This window comes from Dendrobates tinctorius, unplaced genomic scaffold (genome assembly GCF_039654945.1).
Source record: "Dendrobates tinctorius isolate UK_male_01 unplaced genomic scaffold, ASM3965494v1 ptg000265l, whole genome shotgun sequence".
NCBI classification, from domain to species: Eukaryota; Metazoa; Chordata; class Amphibia; order Anura; family Dendrobatidae; genus Dendrobates; species Dendrobates tinctorius.
The window spans coordinates 13,856,206-13,874,162 of record NW_027361932.1 but is presented as its reverse complement, the minus strand read 5'-3'; the positions used below and the strand labels follow the sequence as shown (position 1 = coordinate 13,874,162).

Here is a 17,957-nt window from a genome sequence, read left to right as displayed (position 1 = left end):
TCACTGATTCCGGTCTGAAGATGGATCCCGAAAAACTCAGTGCGGTACTCAAGTGGCCCCGTCCAGTGGGGATAAAGGCCATCCAGCGGTTCCTTGGCTTCGCAAACTATTACCGTCAATTCGTGCCTCATTTTTCTACGGTTACTTGACCCATCACGGCCTTGACCCGTAAGGGAACGAAACCCAACAGCTGGTCCCCCGAAGCTGAAAACGCCTTCCTGGCTCTGAAACGTTCTTTTGCATCGGCACCCATCTTGCATCGGCCAGTGACCAGCAGGCCCTTCGTCCTAGAGGTGGACGCCTCCTCCACTGGAGCGTGGGCGGTCCTGTCCCAGCAGGCTTCATCCGGGCGCCTGGTCCCTTGCGGCTTCTTTTCTAAAACCTTTTCGCCTGCGGAGTGCAACTACTCCATTGGAGACCGGGAATTACTTGCCATTAAGATGGCCTTGGCTGAATGGCGATATTTACTCGAGGGGGCTGTTCATCCATTCACCATCCTTACGGACCACAAGAATCTGGCTTACCTGCAGTCTGCCCAAAGACTCAATGCCCGGCAAGCCAGGTGGGCCCTGTATTTCTCCCGCTTTGACTTTCAACTTCACTTTCGACCTGGTAATAGGAACATCAAGGCCGATGCCCTTTCCAGGTCGTTACAGTCACCAGAGAGGGATGAAGACCCATCCTATATTATCAAGCCTACTAAGATGATCACCGTGGCTCCTGTGAATTTTTCCACTCCTCCGCCTGGTAAAACTTTCGTTCCTCAAGGCAGACGTTCAGAGGTGCTACGCTGGGGGCATTCCTCCAAAGTTGCTGGACACGTTGAGACTAAGAAGACTCTCTTGCTGCTTTCCCGGTATTACTGGTGGCCCACGCTTCGCCAGGATGTGATCGACTATGTAGCTTCGTGCACAACCTGTGCCCAAAACAAGGTGGCTAGGGCTTTGCCCTCCGGTCTTCTTCACCCATTACCAGTTCCAGAGGCTCCCTGGCAGCAAATCGCTATGGATTTTGTGACCGATTTACCCCGCTCAGCTGGATGTACCACCATCTTAGTCGTAACTGATCGTTTTTCCAAGATGGCCCACTTTATTCCCTTACCGGGACTGCCGTCCGCCCCGAAGTTGGCCGAGATCTTCATCCACCAGATCTTCAGGCTACATGGTCTTCCTCAGCGGATTGTGTCGGATCGGGGGGTCCAGTTCACCTCTCGCTTCTGGAGGGCTCTCTGCCGGCTCATGGGTACGTCTCTCGACTTCTCCTCTGCATACCATCCTCAGACCAACGGGCAAGTGGAGCGAATTAATCAGGCGTTAACCACCTTCTTACGTCACTTCTCCAACGCCCATCAGGACAATTGGGTCGAGCTCCTACCTTGGGCTGAATTCTCGCACATTAACCATCCCAGCGAATCTACCGCCAAGTCACCATTCTTTGTGGTAACCGGTCAAAATCCAGGTATTCCGCTACCCTTTTCCACGCCTACGGGAGTGCCCGCAGCTGATTCACTCGCATTGGAATTCTCGCAGATTTGGAGGGAGACCAGGGAAGCGCTCAAGAGTGCCAATAACCAGATCAAGAAACATGCGGACAAAAGACGAAAGGACGTGCCTCCGTACCATCCAGGTGACAAAGTCTGGCTTTCAACTCGACATATCCGTCTGAGAGTTCCCTCTTACAAGTTGAGCCCTCGGTACATTGGACCGTTTGAAGTGATCGGACGCATTAATGAAGTGGCTTATAAGCTGAGGTTGCCTGCTTCGCTCCGGGTTCCCAACGCTTTCCATGTCTCGCTCTTGAAACCCATAGTCCTGAATTGGTTCCAACCGGTTTCCATCCTTTACCAGTTGCCTCGGACAACGTCTTTGAGGTCAAAGACATCTTGGCTATGAAAAGAGTCAAGGGAAAGACCCTTTTTCTTATCGATTGGAAGGGTTTTGGTCCCGAGGAAAGGTCCTGGGAGCCTCGAGAGAATATCAATGCCCCCCGGATTCTGAAAAAGTTCTTGGCCAATCTCAGTAGGGGAGGACGTAAGGAGGGGGGTACTGTGACATCGGCGGCTATGCCCGCCGATGTCCCTCGCGCAGCAGCGCACGCCACAGCTTCCTCTTACCTGCGCGCCCCCGTCCAGGCGTGCGCCCGTCCTGCGATCCTCCTCACAGTGGCTCCTGGCACCCGCTCCCTGTCGCGCGCACACCCCCTCCCGCTCTCTCCCTCCAGCGGTGGGCGGCGCTGAGGGGCAGGACAGGGGGACGCACTTCCAGGTGTTAGGATACTTCAGGCGTCCTCGCTGTAAGGAGGACGCCTGATGATCGTGTAGTCTCCTGCACCCTCTGGCCGCTACAGTCCTCTGTAGTTTCTATTGTCCACTCCCTGTCTTTCTGCCTCCCTGCCTTGCCCAGTGTTACAGTCCTCTGTAGTTCCTATTGTCCACTCCCTGTCTCACTGCCTTCCTGCCTTGCCAGTGTTCCTTGCCTCAGTAGTTCCTCTTGTCCATGCTCTCTCCCTGCCTTGCCTGTGTTACATGCCTCTGTAGTTCCTCTTGTCCGTGCTCTGCCTCCCTGCCGTGCCCTGTGTTACATTCCTCTGTCCGTCAGTCCTGGGCCCGTATCTAAGCCATCCTTCTCCCTAGTCCTTTTTTGTCCATGGAGCCGTCCCTCTTGGTTCCGGCTGTTGCGCTTCCGTCCCCTGTGGTCCTGCCCCAAACGATCCCTGTATAGGGGTCGGTCTTCACCTGGAGTGCTCGGCCCGGGGGCTCCGGATCTGCGATCCAGAGGGTCCACTCTCCGACGTAGCTTTTTACCTAAAAACGTCACAGAACTTAGGGCCAGACCGGCATCTAACCCTGCCTGGAGAAAAGCTAGGACAGATGGTAGGGAACAGGGCATAGGTGTCGTGATTAGACTCACACCAGCCAAAATAGGCCTTCCAGGCTCGATAATAGACCCTGGAAGAGGATGGCTTCCTAGCCTGGATCATTGTATTAATGACTCGGTCTGAAAATCCCGCTGCTCTCAGTATTGTGGTTTCAACGAGCATGCCGTCAAATTGAGAAACCGAGAATTTGGGTGGTAAAAGGGCCCCTGAGCCAGGAGATCTGGTCTTTCGGGGAGTCTCCAGGGGGTGCCTGCGAGAAGATTGATAATTTCTGCGAACCAGGCCCTCCTGGGCCAGTACGGGCGATGAGTATGACCAGCACCCCTTCCACCTTGATCTTCTTTAGCAGTCTGGGCAGGAGAGGAAGGGGAGGGAACAGGTAAGGGAGTCTGAACTGTGTCCAGGGAATGACCAGCGTGTCGACCCCTATTGATAGAGGATCGTGGTATCTTGAGACAAACTGTTGGACCCTTCTGTTCTGTCGCAAAGCCAGAAGGTCCACGTCTGGAGTCCCCCATCGCCGGCATATCTGACGGAACACGTCCTGATGTAAGGACCATTCTCCTGCCGTGAGCCCCTCCCGACTGAGGAAGTCGGCCGTGTTGTCTGTGCCGGGAATGTAAACTGCCGGAATTGCGGTTTCCGCCCAGCTGAGGATTCTGGATACCTCGGCCAGTGCCCGGGGACTCCTGATTCCCCCTTGGTGATTGATGTATGCCACCACTGTGGCATTGTATGTTTGAATCCGGACTGGCTGGATGTTGAGGTATCTTTCCCAATGTAGGAGTGCTAGAAAGACCGCCCTCAGTTCTAGAATGTTGATTGATAGTGAGGATTCTCGCCTTGACCATCGTCCCTGGACCGTCAGGTGACAGAATACCGCACCCCAGCCCAGGAGACTGGCCTCTGTAGTTACCACCTGCCAGTGGACAGGGAAAAGGCCATCCTAGATGAACAAAGGGGGAGTTCAGCCACCACTTGAGGGACGTCCTGGTCTGAATGGAAGGGAGGAAGGGGCGATCCAGCAAAGAGATGTACCTGTCCCACTAAAGGAGGATGTTCCTCTGCAGTATCCTGGAACGGAACAGGGCAAAGGGTATTGCCTCTGAGGCTGCCACCATACTCCCCAGGACTCTCATGACAGCGCGAAAGGATAGAAGTTGGAATTTTAGCAGAGAGCCACAAACTGGAGATGCTGCTTTTGGACAGAAAACCGCAGAAACTTTTGATGTCCCTGAAAAATGGGGACGTGCAGGTAGGCGTCTCGCATATCTATGGGAGATAGGAATTCCTGATCCTCCATAGATGTAATTATCGACCGAATTGACTCCATCCTGAAATGGCGTAAGCGGACCCATTTGTTTATCCTTTTGAGGTCTAGTATTGGACGAACTGAGCCATCCTTTTTTGGTATCACAAACAGGTTTGAGTAAAAGCCGGTGAAACATTCCTGCTCGGGAATGGGGACGATTATTCCTGCGTTGAGGAGAGATTCGATTGTTGCAAAAAACCCTAGAGCCATAGCAGCGTCTTTTGGAGGTTGCGATAGAAAGAAACGGTCTCGTGGAAGCGCGTTGAAGTCTATTTTGCATCCTGTGGATACCACCTCCTTTACCCTGATATCCTCTACTGAACTCTGCCAGACATCTCTGAAGAGGAGAAGGCGGCCTCCTAGTCTGGGAGAGGTACTGGGAAGGGAGTTGGATTCCCTGTCGGCGTCAGGCTGAAGTGGCTCTGCTCGGCCCCGACCTGGTAGCTCTGCTGTTGGAACTGTGGGAATGCCATGAAGGGGTGGCCCGAAGGGATACCCTCCTCCTGTCTCTAGGTGCTTGCGACCTCTGTGGGCCCTGAGCATAAGCGCCTGTCGCTGGGGTACAGCGAAAGGGCTGAGCCCTACATTTGAAAACATCAAGGCTTGGCCTGATGGAGAAGGGAGCTTGTTCCCCTGTTGCATTCTTAATGATTTGATCTAACATTGACCCAAAGAGTCGGGCACTCTGAAACGGCAGATTGGCCAGTGATTTCTTTGAGGACAAATCAGCCTGCCAAGCCTTTATCCAGACCGTCCGCCAGACGGCTACCACGTTACTGGATGCTTGAGCTGCGCAAGACGCGACATCCAGGGCTGCTGATACCATATACCTCCTGGCATGAGAGATTTGATCTGCAAACTCTGCCAGTTTTGCTGGTGGTGCCCCGGCCAATATGCCCTGTCTAAGCTGTTTGGCCCATTCTGTAACGGACTTAGCTACCCAGGCTGAGGCGAAGGCTGGACACAATGTATCGGCTGCTGCCTCAAAAGCGGATTTTGCCAGGGATTCAATCCTCCTCTCATTGGGATCCTTTAGGGCTGCCCCACTGGCGAGTGGGAGGACTATATTGGTAGAGAGTCTGGACACTGGTGGATCCACCGAAGGGGAGGCTGTCCAATTGGCAGTGAGATCTGGAGGGAAAGGATATAGAATCCCAAAACGACTTCCCCTCTGAAACCGCCTGGTTGGGTTTTCCCTTTCACTGGCCAACACTTCCTCAAAATCCTTGTGGAAGGCGAAGGCCCTAGCGGGGGACTTATGACGCTTAAATGAAAAAGCCTGATCTTTAGGTTTTGATGTGGCGTCCCCAATGTTAAAGGTCTCATTGACTGTGGCAATGAGGCCCTGTACTATATCCTTGACGCCCTGGGACTGTTCTGGCCCGTACTCAGAACCCTCTTCTGAATGTGTCTCTGATAATGCCTCGCCTGATTCCGGGGATGTGGACCGGGAGGAGGCAGACGGCCAGAGGAATTGTGGCGATGAGATGGAGTGAGAAGGGGACCTGGGTTGTTGTTCCTGTCTAAACCTTTTTCGGCCTCTAGAACGCCCAAAAGGAGGCTCCTTTGATGCTCCTTTGTCCACTGGAGTCTGAAGTGGCAATCTGTCAAGCACCATTACCAAGGACTATGATACCCTGGTAAGGTCTGCCACGAACTTAGATAAGGAAGAAGCCCATCCTGGACACTCACTGTCTCCCGTGGCGATGGATGGCCCCTGGGCGGCAGGCAGGGTGGCTTCCTCCTGCTCCAGGGATAATGCGGGAGCTCTGACAGGTAAGGTGGGGGGGCTGCACCTGCTCTCTATCGTAGGTGACACCGTGGGTCTGCTGCAAACTGAGCAGAGTGGTGAGGACTGACCTGAAAGAAGCCTGACATTGCGTTTGGTACATACAAAATATTTGACCAAGGTTGCTGAAGCGGATGAGGAGGAGCGGGACTGCTCTCCCTTGGGCATAGTAACAGGCTTTACCTGGTGCCGACCGTCGGGGGTAGAAAGCGGAGTGAGAGAGCAAACTGTGGTGCAGTACTCACATACCCACGACCTGTGTCCCTGCCGCAGCTGCTGCCCGAAGGCTGATGAGGGAGAGAGAGCGAGGTGAACAGCCCCCTGCCTACAAGCTTTATGAAATCCCCGCCCGGAAGCGGTGCCTCCTGGAGCACCAAGATGGCGCTGGTACAGGAAGAGGAAGCCGAGGGGCGGAGCCTGCCGGAAGCCGGAATCTGGCGTCGGCCGTGCGGAGTTCCTGCTGGAGCCCAGGGCCATAACGCTGCCACGGGAGGAGGCTGGAACCGTGCTGTACCGAATGCTTGAAAGTAAGTGTTGGCTCTTAAACTAAACATAGAGCCATGGGCTGCGAGCCCGAGCCCTGATTAGAGCGGTCACATTCAGCCTAGGGCGGCTGGTGAGCAGAATATAAAACGATGCAGCCTCATACCTCCAGTTCACCCCGTAACAGGTCGGTTATCTATAAGCATGAAAAGATTGCTGTCCCAAACCTTTTCTGCAGGGCGTCTCTCTCGATCATCAGGCTCTGGAGGAAGAGTGATGGGAGACGAAGGTCAGGACCAGGAGCGGCCACCTGAACACGAGTCCTGTGTTAGGGGTTAGGGTCCTGCCAATGGGATTCATGAGGATACGGGGTGGCAGTACACGTCGTACTCATAATCCCGGTGTGGGAATACAGATGTAGCATATCTACTCTGTATCCATCCATGGTTACCTGAAAAGGAACGACGCACTTTGAGGTAGGCATGGGTCTGCGAGAGACCTCTGTCCACCTCCTGCTGACACTAAGTAAAACTGATTGTCCTACAGCCGGTCGGAGGGGTGTATACTGCAGAGGCGAAGTTAACATTTTTTTCATAGCATAGTGTCAACCTCCTAGTGACAGCAGCACAAACCCACGGTTCCTGTGTCCCCCAATGAGACGAAAGAGAAAAGGTATTTACGCCAAAAGAAAAAGAGAAAAAATGTTCAATTCATTGTGGACACTGTGGGTGGAGAGACGATGATCCCGAAAGGAGGACATACTACTGAGTATGTGTTGCTGCTTTTTCTATAAGTGGGGGAGGGAGGGGATGCGCTGTAATTGAAAATATGCGACCTTGTTGGACATTGTAATGTCTGGACTTTGTTCTGTGTTTCAATTTATCTGATTCAAAAAAGGGATTTGCTAATTTTTTAGAATTTTTTGACAGATTTCTGATATTTTTATAAATAAACACAGAAAATATTGGCATACATTGACCACTAACATAAAGTACAATATGTCACGAAAAAAACGTTCGCAAAATCAATGAGATCTGTTGAAGCGTTCTAGAATTATAAACACTTAAATTGACACTGGTCAGATTTGAAAAATGTGACCTGCTCACTATTAAAGACCTACATGAAGTACATCTAATCTACCTTTACCATTGACTGTAAGAAAAAGAGAATAAAACAGGTCATTTTTTATATTGCCACGGACAGACCCAAAGACGTTGGTGAAGTGTTGTAGGAAGGGTTGCCAGTTAATGACCCTCTTAAAACAAATGATGCCCCCAAATTTCCCCTTTAGAAAGTAATTGTGCCCCCCTCCCCAAATGTCCTTTTGTTTTTTTTATTTTTAGTTTTGTTTTTTTTTTTACTTCCTTGAAGCGTTAAAACGAAACCCCTGTCTTCTTCATGCTAGTCTGGGACTTTCGGACGCAGCTAGGCGCTGTACATCTTTCTAGTTGCTTGGTTGTCGTGAAATCAGAACGTGCACAATGACCTTACAATGTGTACTCTAGAGCAGGACTTCAGGATGAAATTGACTTCAGAACATCCCTGGATGTGCACAGGGATGTCCCTGTCCTAGCTGCAGTTGGAAGTCCTGGTCTAGTATGAAGATGCCCAGGGTTTCAGTGTGTGACAAGTGGTAAGATGTGTAGAGGACCATACAGGGGACTGTGAGCAGCAGAGTTGAGCGATGAGTATTATTTTTTCCCCATATTTTACATTTATTATGCATTTGGGTCTCAAATAATAAGGGACATTCAATTCACAAATAATACATTTGCTGCAAATCAAATTCCCCTGTAAAAGCTGCATGATATGATGAATTTTAATCTTGTAAAATTCCCTTTTCTGTGTCCTCTACCATTTTGGTCCCGTGATGGTTTCTGTCCCCATGTACTCTTTTGCGACTCTTGCAAAAATGTCTCATCTCCTATATATGGAAGGTCATGTGGCCCCGTATCCCCCTCTGCTCTCTGACATCTCACAAATGAAATAGTGGCCTTGGAGTTCATGCTACTTTTCACAAATCTTTTGGGCAGCTACAGTAGTACACCTTTCTACATTACATTCAACTGCTGAAATGCTCTGGGTCTTCCTAGAAATTCCTAATGTTTCTGTTTTGACTTAATTCCCTATTATGGATCCCTTCTGTCTCAAGCTATTTGATGCCGCATTCCCTTAAAGTGTGGAATGAGGTAAAATTCTCAGGTAAACTTGCATCCGTCTCACTTCCCTCTTCAACCTCTATGGCAGTGTTCCCCAACTCCAATGATCAAGAACCACCAGCAGATCTTGTTTTCAGGATTTCCTTATTATTACCCAGGTGATAATTCCATCCAATACTGAGGAAATCCTGAAAACATGGTCTGTTGGTGGCTCTTGACATCTGTTGTTGAGCAACACTGCTCTATGGTATAACGGGGCCTTCCCAGCCGTTGCATACTTCTTTTTTGTGATGGTGGGACAAATGGTTTTCAGAAAGTTCATCAGTTCTTGTCTTCTTAAGGCTTGGTCTCTCTTGACGATCTGAAAGAGAAGCGCTCAATCCCTTTTTCTGAATATTTCAGATATTTACAAATTAAAGATTGATTGTGGCGCATCTACCTGCTTTTGACAATGTAGGGAGCTAGTGGTTCTGTGCGCCGCAATATATTTTAATGCATGTGTGTTCTCTGACGCACATCCAGCTGAATAGACACTGGCGTAGGCGGGGACCACTTCTGCACTTGCTTTTTTGTGGCCACACCCTCTGCGACCGCATTTGATGAGAGATCAGGACCACATTGTCTGATCCTGGCTGCGGCGTTTCCGGGGATGTCCCTTCCTCTTCCCTGTACTCACCGTCTCAGCGACACCCAGGCTAATGTGATTATACTGCAGCTCTGCCCATTGAAGCGACAAGGTTCAGTATGGTTGCCCTGCTGTACCAGGCACAGCCACTTTCGTTAGGATGTTGCTGGTCCGTCTAGTACAAGTGAAGGCAAAGTTGAGCTCCAGCAAGTGTCACCACAGTTTTTATTTTTTAATTTTTTTATTTCTAGGAATGCCATTCCCCCCCCCCAATCATGCGTTGATGGATGATCCTGTGTTGACTTAGAAATGGTTTATAGACTTCTGATTCTCAGTTAGATCTACTGGAAGAGAAGTTTCCTGTAGTATATCTAAGTTATTGAAATTTCTTTTTATATCTGACAACCATACAAGTTAACTTGAGACACTTTTTAAGATGTACAAAGTTGTTTTTTTTTTTTTGCCTCACTGTTATGTATCATCTGTTCTTTCATAATGTGAATGACTGAATCTCTCACTTTGCAGAATACCTGTGCAAGTATGCAATACCATGCTTAATTGGCATATCTCGGGCATTTGGGAGATATAGCAACTCTGAAGAGTCTCTACTATCCAAGTTGTTTCCTAAGATCTCCCCTCAATCTCTGAAGGCTCCAGAAGAGCTGGAAGGGATCCGTAGACGATCCTTCAACGATTTCCGATCTATTCTTCCAAATTCACTCCTCAACGTATGTCAATCAGACTCATTGAAGAGAAAGACAAGTAGTGTATCTAGTGGCTCTCAGGTAAATGTGCAATTGTTATATATTGGTACCTTATGTGTGTAAGTTAATTCCAATTATATGTAAACTAGATGGATGCCCGATTCTATCGCATTGGGAGGCCAGTAATGTCACAATGGGGGCAGGCTTTGCTTATATGCATTGTCTTTGTCCCAGCGATGCTGTTCCTCTTCAATAGTCTCATTTGCCCTTTGTTGTCTTCGACATTGTGCCTTTGCTGCTTTCCTTTCATTGTCATTGGCGTACTTTTTAGGAGGAGCCATGTTGGCATTGATATTTGCTTTTTAATGGGGTTTTCACACGAACAAAAGTTCATTTTAAAAATTGTCTGTGTCTGACCATGTACAGAAAATTCCACAGCTCCTGGGCAGGGGAGGAAGCAAAAGACAATACTGACATTACAGCAGGAGATCGCAGAGGATACATTTTGTGAGGTAAAATATTGTTTAAAAACAGTCCGCGAAATAGTTTACCTCACAAAATGTATCCTCTGTGATCCCCTGCTGCATTGTCAGTATTGCTTCCTCCCCTGCCCAGGACATGTGGTATGCTCCGTACACGGTCAGACATAGACAATTTTTAAAATGAACTTTCGTTTGTGGGAAAACCCCTTTAATGTGACCGGCTTCCTCTGCCTGTAGACATGTCGCGCATCTGCCGCCGGGATCAGCTGAATGATTCACTGCACCTGCGCGGAATTCGTGCAGGCGCAGTAAATCAGACCGCCGCCATCTTTGTGCAGACAAATAGCGGCGGTCACATTAAAACTGCACATGTAGTCCTCCTGTGCAAAGATGGCGACGGTCAGTGACTTATTCGGCTGATCCCGGCGGCAGCGTGTTCATGACGGTGTTCCGTTGGTGGTACCGTGCAAGAGGCTGCGTACGGCGTACTCAGTGTGTGTGTGTGTGGTCTGTACGGCATATACAGAGTGTGTGTGGTGCGTACGGCGTATTCAGTGTGTGTGTGGTGCATACGGCATATACAGTGTGTGTTTGTGTGTGTGGTCTGTACGGCGTATACTGTCTGTGTGTGTGGTGCGTATGGCATATACAGAGTGTGTGTGTGGTGCGACGGTGTTCCACTGGTGGTACCCGCAAGAGGCTGCGTGTGGTGTATACAGTGAGTGTGTGGTGCGTATGGCATATACAGAGTGCGTGTGTGTGGTGCATACGGCATATACAATGTGTGTGGTGCGTACAGCATATACAGTGTGTGTGTGTGGTTCGTACTGCGTATACTGTGTGTGTGTGTGGTGCGACGGTGTTTCGCTGGTACCACCAGCAGTTTCCGTATTGAGACACCCATCAAGGGTGTCCCAATATGGCGGCCGGTGAACTTCCACCGCTTGGAATTCTGGGATCCGTACTCATCTGGGCAGAATGTTGTGAAGGATGTGAAGACATTTCAAGGTAAGTATATATTAGATAATGTAACATTTGTTAATTTTATAATATACATGTTGGATTTTATTAATGTTAAAATGGCAGTTTCTGCAAAACACACCAAAAAAATCTGTAATTTGTGATAATGCAATAATGATGAACTGTTGCCTTGCTGATTCATCACAGGTTAGCCCAGATCATGTTGTTCCCCTCCCTGGATCTCCTGCTGGATCCACAATCCAGTACTTTGAAGGTAATGTAGCCTAATAGTGTTCATTCATATTTGGGTATCTATGTTAAAGGGGTTGTCCAGTTTTAAACTGCAAGTCTGCAGTCACTCGGTGACTGCAGACTTGTTAATCCTCACCCGCTGGTAGGATTATCCATTGCCAGTGTTGAGAGTGGCTGTCATGTGACCGCAAGTGTGCGATATGCATACTCCCAGCCACATTCCGACTAGACTGTTTCCGGCCTTGATCAATACACTTGCATCGAGCAAGACATTGTCCATCTATTCAGTGTGGCCAGGACTATGCATATTGCATATTTGCAGTCACATGATCGCCGCTGGCAGCGAAGAATCCTCACACCTCACAGTGATTGATTCACAAGTCTGCAGTCACATAGATTGACTGCAGACCTGTAGTTTAAGACCAGACAACCTCGTTAATGAGGAATCACATGGACAAAACAGTTCTATTAAAAAATTATAATAAAATAATATGAAAGATAAAGGGTTATAGGGAGTTTAAGGATTAAAAAGAAAAAAATGTTTCCATTTATTTTTACTTTTGCAATACCTGTTGTTTTATGGTATGTTTCTCTATCGCTTCATTGGGGGACACACAGCACATGTTTTCCCGTGTCCCCCAATGAAGAAAAGGATTTTACAGTGAGTAACCAAAAATCTTCTTTTTCTTGAATATTTAATAAAAAATTACAAAAACGAGGAATATAAAAGAAAAAAAATGCTATGTAATAAGAAAAACTTCAGTATGCTTAATATTGCACTTCTACTTTCTGTTAGGTACATGGGTATTAAAATTAATAGATTGCCTCAGGCTTCTTTGTCTAGAAGTCTTATGTGAGAATGCTCCAATCTGGGCCAATATCATTGTGAAGGAAGAGGATGAGGTGGAGCTGCATCATCTGTTGCTGTGAACAGCTGATCCTTTGTTATTGTCTGTGCGTACAGGTGTTACCACTCATCATAATCCTGTCTGTGCTGATAATGAGGCTGCTGAAAAGCCATCTCCAAAGTAAAGGAAGTGTGAGCCAAGTATAAGTCTCAGTTGCCAGTGTGAAAATTGCAAGATTTCTGTTTTTTTAAAACAAACAGTGAAAAATATTTTTAATAAACATGAAACGTACATTTAACAAAAAACCTGATTTAAACAATAGGTTATTTTTGGATGACATATTCCCTTTAAGAGAACTGTGACCTGTTAATGTATTCTTTGTTAACACCTAATATCCAAAACATCTAATGGTTTGGTCCATTACTGTTATGTATTTTTTTTTTTTTTCAGTTCCTTAATTTTTTTTTAATTGCTCTGTTTTTTTTTTCTCCTACAGGATCTTATTTGCCAGATGGCAGCGCGGTGGATCCAGATTATTACCTCACCACCATCAGCTCCAGCTTCTCGGTCTCCCCTCTGTTCACCGGTGTCAACAATAAAGAGTTTGATATCCCTCAAGAAACCCTGCGTCAACTACTGTGCATGGTATAATGTTGTGATCGCTACTTCCAGAAATGTCCCCATAAATGCCCCATCTTCCAGCAGGGCGACAATAAAGTCTTTATTATTCCTTCATTGAATCCCCATACAGTCAATTGAGGGAATTTCAGGATTCATTAACCCCTTAACCTCCGGAGCTTTTTTCAGTTTTGCGGTTTCCCTTTTCTTTCCCCTTCTTCCCAGAGCCATAACTTTTTTTAATTTTCCATCATTATAGCTGTTTGAGGGCTTGTTTCTTGCGGGACAAGTTGTACTTTTGAATGACATCATTGGTTTTACCATGCCATGCACTAGAAAACGGAAAAAAATTAAGTGCTGTGAAATTGCAAAAGTAGTGCAATCCCACACTTGTTTTTTGTTTGGCTTTTTTACTACGTTTACTAAATGTTAAAACTGACCTGCCATTATGATTCTCCAGGTCATTACGAGTTCGTAGACACCAAACTTATCTAGGTTCTTTTTTATCTACGTAGTGAAAAAAAAAAAAATTCGCCATTTTCCAAGACTTGTAGCATCTCCATATTTCATGGTCTCGGGTTGGGTGAGGGCTTATATTTTGCGTGCTGAGCTATCGTTTTTATTGATACCATTTTGGTGCAGATACGATCTTATGATCACCCGTTACTGCATTTTAATGCAATGTCACGACGAACAAAAAAAACCTAATTCTGGTGTATTGGTTTTTTTCCCACTACGCCATTTAGCGATTAGGTTTATTTTATTTTTTTATTGATCGGACGATTCTAAACGCGGCGATACCAAATGTGTGTATGTTTGATTTTATTTTTATTGTTTTATTTTTGAATGGGGCGAAGGGGGGTGATTTAAACTTTTATATATTTTTTATTTTTTATTTTTTTTATATTTTTAAAAACATTTTCTTTTTTACTTTTGGCATGCTTCAATAGCCTACATGGTAGACTAGAAGCTGCCAGAACCCGATCGGCTCTGCTCTGAGTCAGATCACCTCAATGTAGTAGAATTGCTCACTTGCTGTGAGTGCCGACCACTGGGTGTTGCTCACAGCAATCCGGCACTGACAACCATAGATGTCTCCAGGAGACCTTCGGTTGTCATACCTACACACCGGTGACTCGCGATCACGTGACGTGAGTCACCGGTGTGCACATTTCCGCCGCGATGGCCTGAAGCGCTTGTTAAATGCAGCTGTTTAGCATTTGACAGCAGCATTTAACTGGTCAGTAACCACGGTTGGATTGCGATTTAAACAGCTGACGTCCCAGGAAAAATGTAGGCTCACCGCCAGAGCCCACATCAAAGGGGGGGAGGCACGACATCGGAGTATATGTACGCCCGATGTCGGAAAGGGGTTCATTATTTTCTGGATGTTTTTGGATATTCATTTAATTATAGATATGAATGTACTGTACATATTTCATTAACTCTTCTATTATGTTTTAATAATTTTGTTCTTGTCCTGTTATTTTTTTTTTTTTTTCTTCTTTACAGGTGAAGCAGATTGTTGCAGATCCAGTTTTGAGCTCATTAGATTGTCTCATCACTGAAGTTACAGAGGTAACTAATTACTAGTTGCTAATTACGGGAGTTACTGATTACTATATATTAAAAACTCCTCTATATACATCCTAAACAGCTCTATACACAATATTTGCAGAATGGTTGATGAACATTTCCTCTTAATAGAATAGCAGGGAAAATGTATTTTCAAGATTTAAAGAACTTGTATATTTTGAAAAGGCCATTCTCGTGTTGTAAAACCAACAGTTATCATTGTAGTCCTGGGTTTATGAAGCTTTGTGGATAAGATAGGAAAAGTTTGTGGCTCTAGTTTTGTTAACAACAGATATTTTTAGTTACTCTTATTATATGATAGAAACTAATTTTGATTGTTTTTATTTACTGGTTTTAGGCTAATCCCAGCGCTGATCTTTTTTATAAAACCTTCAGCGATCCTCTCTACGTAGCGATGTTTAAGATGCTCAGAGATACACTGTATAATATGAAAGGTAGGTGTCAATGTGAAAATATCCCTCTGGTTTGCTTAAGTACTGTTCTTGGTAGGGCTGTGGAGTCGGAGTCGTGGAGTCGGAGTCGGTGCTCATTTTGGTGGAGTCGGAGTTGGAGTCGGTATAAAATGGACCGACTCCGACTCCTAAAATATATAATAAATTGGGTAGAGTAATTCAATGCAGGATGTGCTGAATATTTTTTCATAGGAGTTTGGGAAAGTTATGAAATGTCCTATAAATGGCTGTTATATTCCTGATCTAAGGCTACATTCACACACAGCGTTTTTCCTGCATTTTTTGAGGATACGTTTTTCAGCTGCAAAAGCAGATCATCTTTTTAAAAAACTGCATCACCTGAAAGGTTTTTGAGCTCATAGATAATGTTTTCAATAGCAAAAGCAGATTAGAAATCTGCTCTATCTATCCATTTATCCATATCTGTCTATCCATATCGTATCTGTACCAAAAAGAATGAAAACCGGGTAGTACACCAATATATATTCTGTTCTATCTAAATATCTTGATTATTGGATCATAAAAATGATTAAATGTCTGAGGTTCACATTGTACTACAATAAATTTTTCACTTAAATATAAGCAATATGTGTGGGAGTCGGAGTCGTGGAGTCGGAGTCGGAGTAAGGGAAATTGAGGAGTCGGAGTCGCAGGTTTGGCTTACCGACTCCACAGCCCTGGTTCTTGGTGAAAATGATGTTAATGTTCCTCCTTGTCCAAGAGTACTTGCATCTTGTATCACTAATGCTTCATTGGTCCCCTTTTGTTTTTTTTTTGCTTAGACCTGGGAGAAATAACATGACTTCTACGTACAGTTGCTATATACACTGGCCTCACCCCTGGGCAATTGGTTGTCGAAGTCACATCATTGGCACACGTGATCAGGGATTAACTACCTTACTACTTTGTTTCTAGAAATTTCTCTAATGGTTTGGTGTCAGCTGTTTTAGTTATATTTATTTTATTATGATTGGAGCTTTATTTTCTTTTAAATGTATTCACTTCCATGCTTGTACGTTTCCAAATAGTTCATTAATAATGTAAATGATGTCTGCCACCACCATTAGGCTAAGTGCACATGTACCGGAACTCTCGCGGAAATTACCGCGAGAGTTCCGGAATTCCAGTCCGCGGGAAAATCGCATTTTAAATTCCCGCGATTTTCCCGCGGAAAAACTAGCATTTTACAAGCGTATTTAGCTTGCAGAATGCTAGCGTTTTCCAAGCGATGTGAAGCATCGCTTGGAGAACTGATTGACAGGTTGGTCACACTCGTCAAACATAGTGTTTAACGAGTGTGACCAACCTTTTACTACTGAGGCCGCCTATGCAGCATCAGTAGTAAAAGATAGAATGTAAAAAAAAAATAAAAAATGGTGTTATTCTTACCCTCCGACGTCCCGCGCAGCCGTTCCCAGTAATCCTTTGCGAAAATGCCCACGATGACGTCCGTTCTCGCGGGATCGCGATGTCTCGCGGTAATTCGCGATGATGTCGTGCGAAAGACCGCGAGACTTCGATCCCGCGAGAACGGGCGCCATCGCGGGCATTTTCACAAAGGATTACTGGGACCCGGAGCGTGGAGAGAGGCGGGAAGGCTGCGCGGGACGTCGGAGGGTGAGAATGACAATATTTTTTATTTTAAATTCTATTTTTTACAGGGATATGGTACCCAAAGCCCGGAGGACAGTCTCCTCTCCTCCGGACCGTGGGTACCATCCGCACATGTTCTGCTTACTTTCCGCATGGTGTGCACAGCCACATGCGGGAAGTAAGCGGAACAATGCATTCCTATGGGTGCGGGATCGCCGCGATTCTGCAAATTAATGAGCATGCTGCGGTTTTTAACCGCGATGCGATTCCGCCGCGGTAAAAACCGCAGCATTAGCACAGCATTGCGGAATCCCATAGGAATGCATGGGATGCTTATTTTTCACGGCAAAATCGCGCGGTTAAAACCGCCGCGGAAACGCGAAAAAAACGCCACGTGTGAACTCAGCCTTAGGGTAAAAATACTGCATGCTGACTTATGTAGCTCGTGTGAAAGGAATTATATGGAGGCTATGTTCACATCTGCATCAGAAGCTCTGTCATAAATGATAGTAGGAATAGTACACCATGCAGCACTATTCCTTATATCCCTTTGATAAACACCACAACAAAATTTAACGGACCCCATTACAAGTCAATGGTGTACATGCAGCTTTGCTGACATCCATTGTTTAGGGTACGTGCACACGCTGCGGAATGCTCTGCGGATTTGCCCGTACGGATTTTGTAAAATTCGCAGGTAAATCTGCAAGTCAAAAGACCTGCGGTTTTACCTGCGGATTAGCCTGTGGTTTTGCCCTGCGGTTTTTCATCTGCACAATGGAGGAGATGGCAAACCGCAGCGGAATCCGCAGAAAGAATTGACATGTCAGTTCTTTCTGCAGTTTTGAAACCGCAGCAAATCCGCGCTGAAAATTCCGCAGCATGTGCACAGCGTTTTTTTTTTCCATAGGTTAGAATGCTACTGTACACCGCAGCAAAAACTGCTGCGGATCCACAGCGGCCAAATCCGCTGCAGATCCGCAGCAGAATCCGCAGCGTGTGCACACACCCTTAGGCCTCTTTCACACATCAGTTTTTCACCGTCAGGCGCGATCAGGCTTTTTTTGTAAAACCGGATCCAGCGAAATGCAATGCCGGATCCAGTTTTTCCCCATTGACTTGCATTAGCGCCGGATGGCATTGTGTTTCATCCGTTTTTTGCCGGATCCGGCTACTTGTCTCATTCCGGTGTGTGGAAAAAACGGCT

At 46.5% G+C, this 17,957-nt stretch overlaps 1 protein-coding gene across 2 annotated transcripts in view; it reads left to right on the top strand.

Moving 5' to 3' along the window:
* Window positions 1–17,957, top strand: part of PI4KA (phosphatidylinositol 4-kinase alpha) — a 201,207-nt gene that overhangs the window by 27,452 nt on the left and 155,798 nt on the right. For both annotated transcript variants that reach the window (XM_073559137.1, XM_073559136.1), the window contains exons 6-10: window positions 9,771–10,030; window positions 11,599–11,665; window positions 12,988–13,136; window positions 14,622–14,687; window positions 15,043–15,139. In XM_073559137.1, coding sequence (XP_073415238.1) covers window positions 9,771–10,030; window positions 11,599–11,665; window positions 12,988–13,136; window positions 14,622–14,687; window positions 15,043–15,139 — 639 coding nt within the window. The remainder of the gene's footprint in view (window positions 1–9,770; window positions 10,031–11,598; window positions 11,666–12,987; window positions 13,137–14,621; window positions 14,688–15,042; window positions 15,140–17,957) is intronic.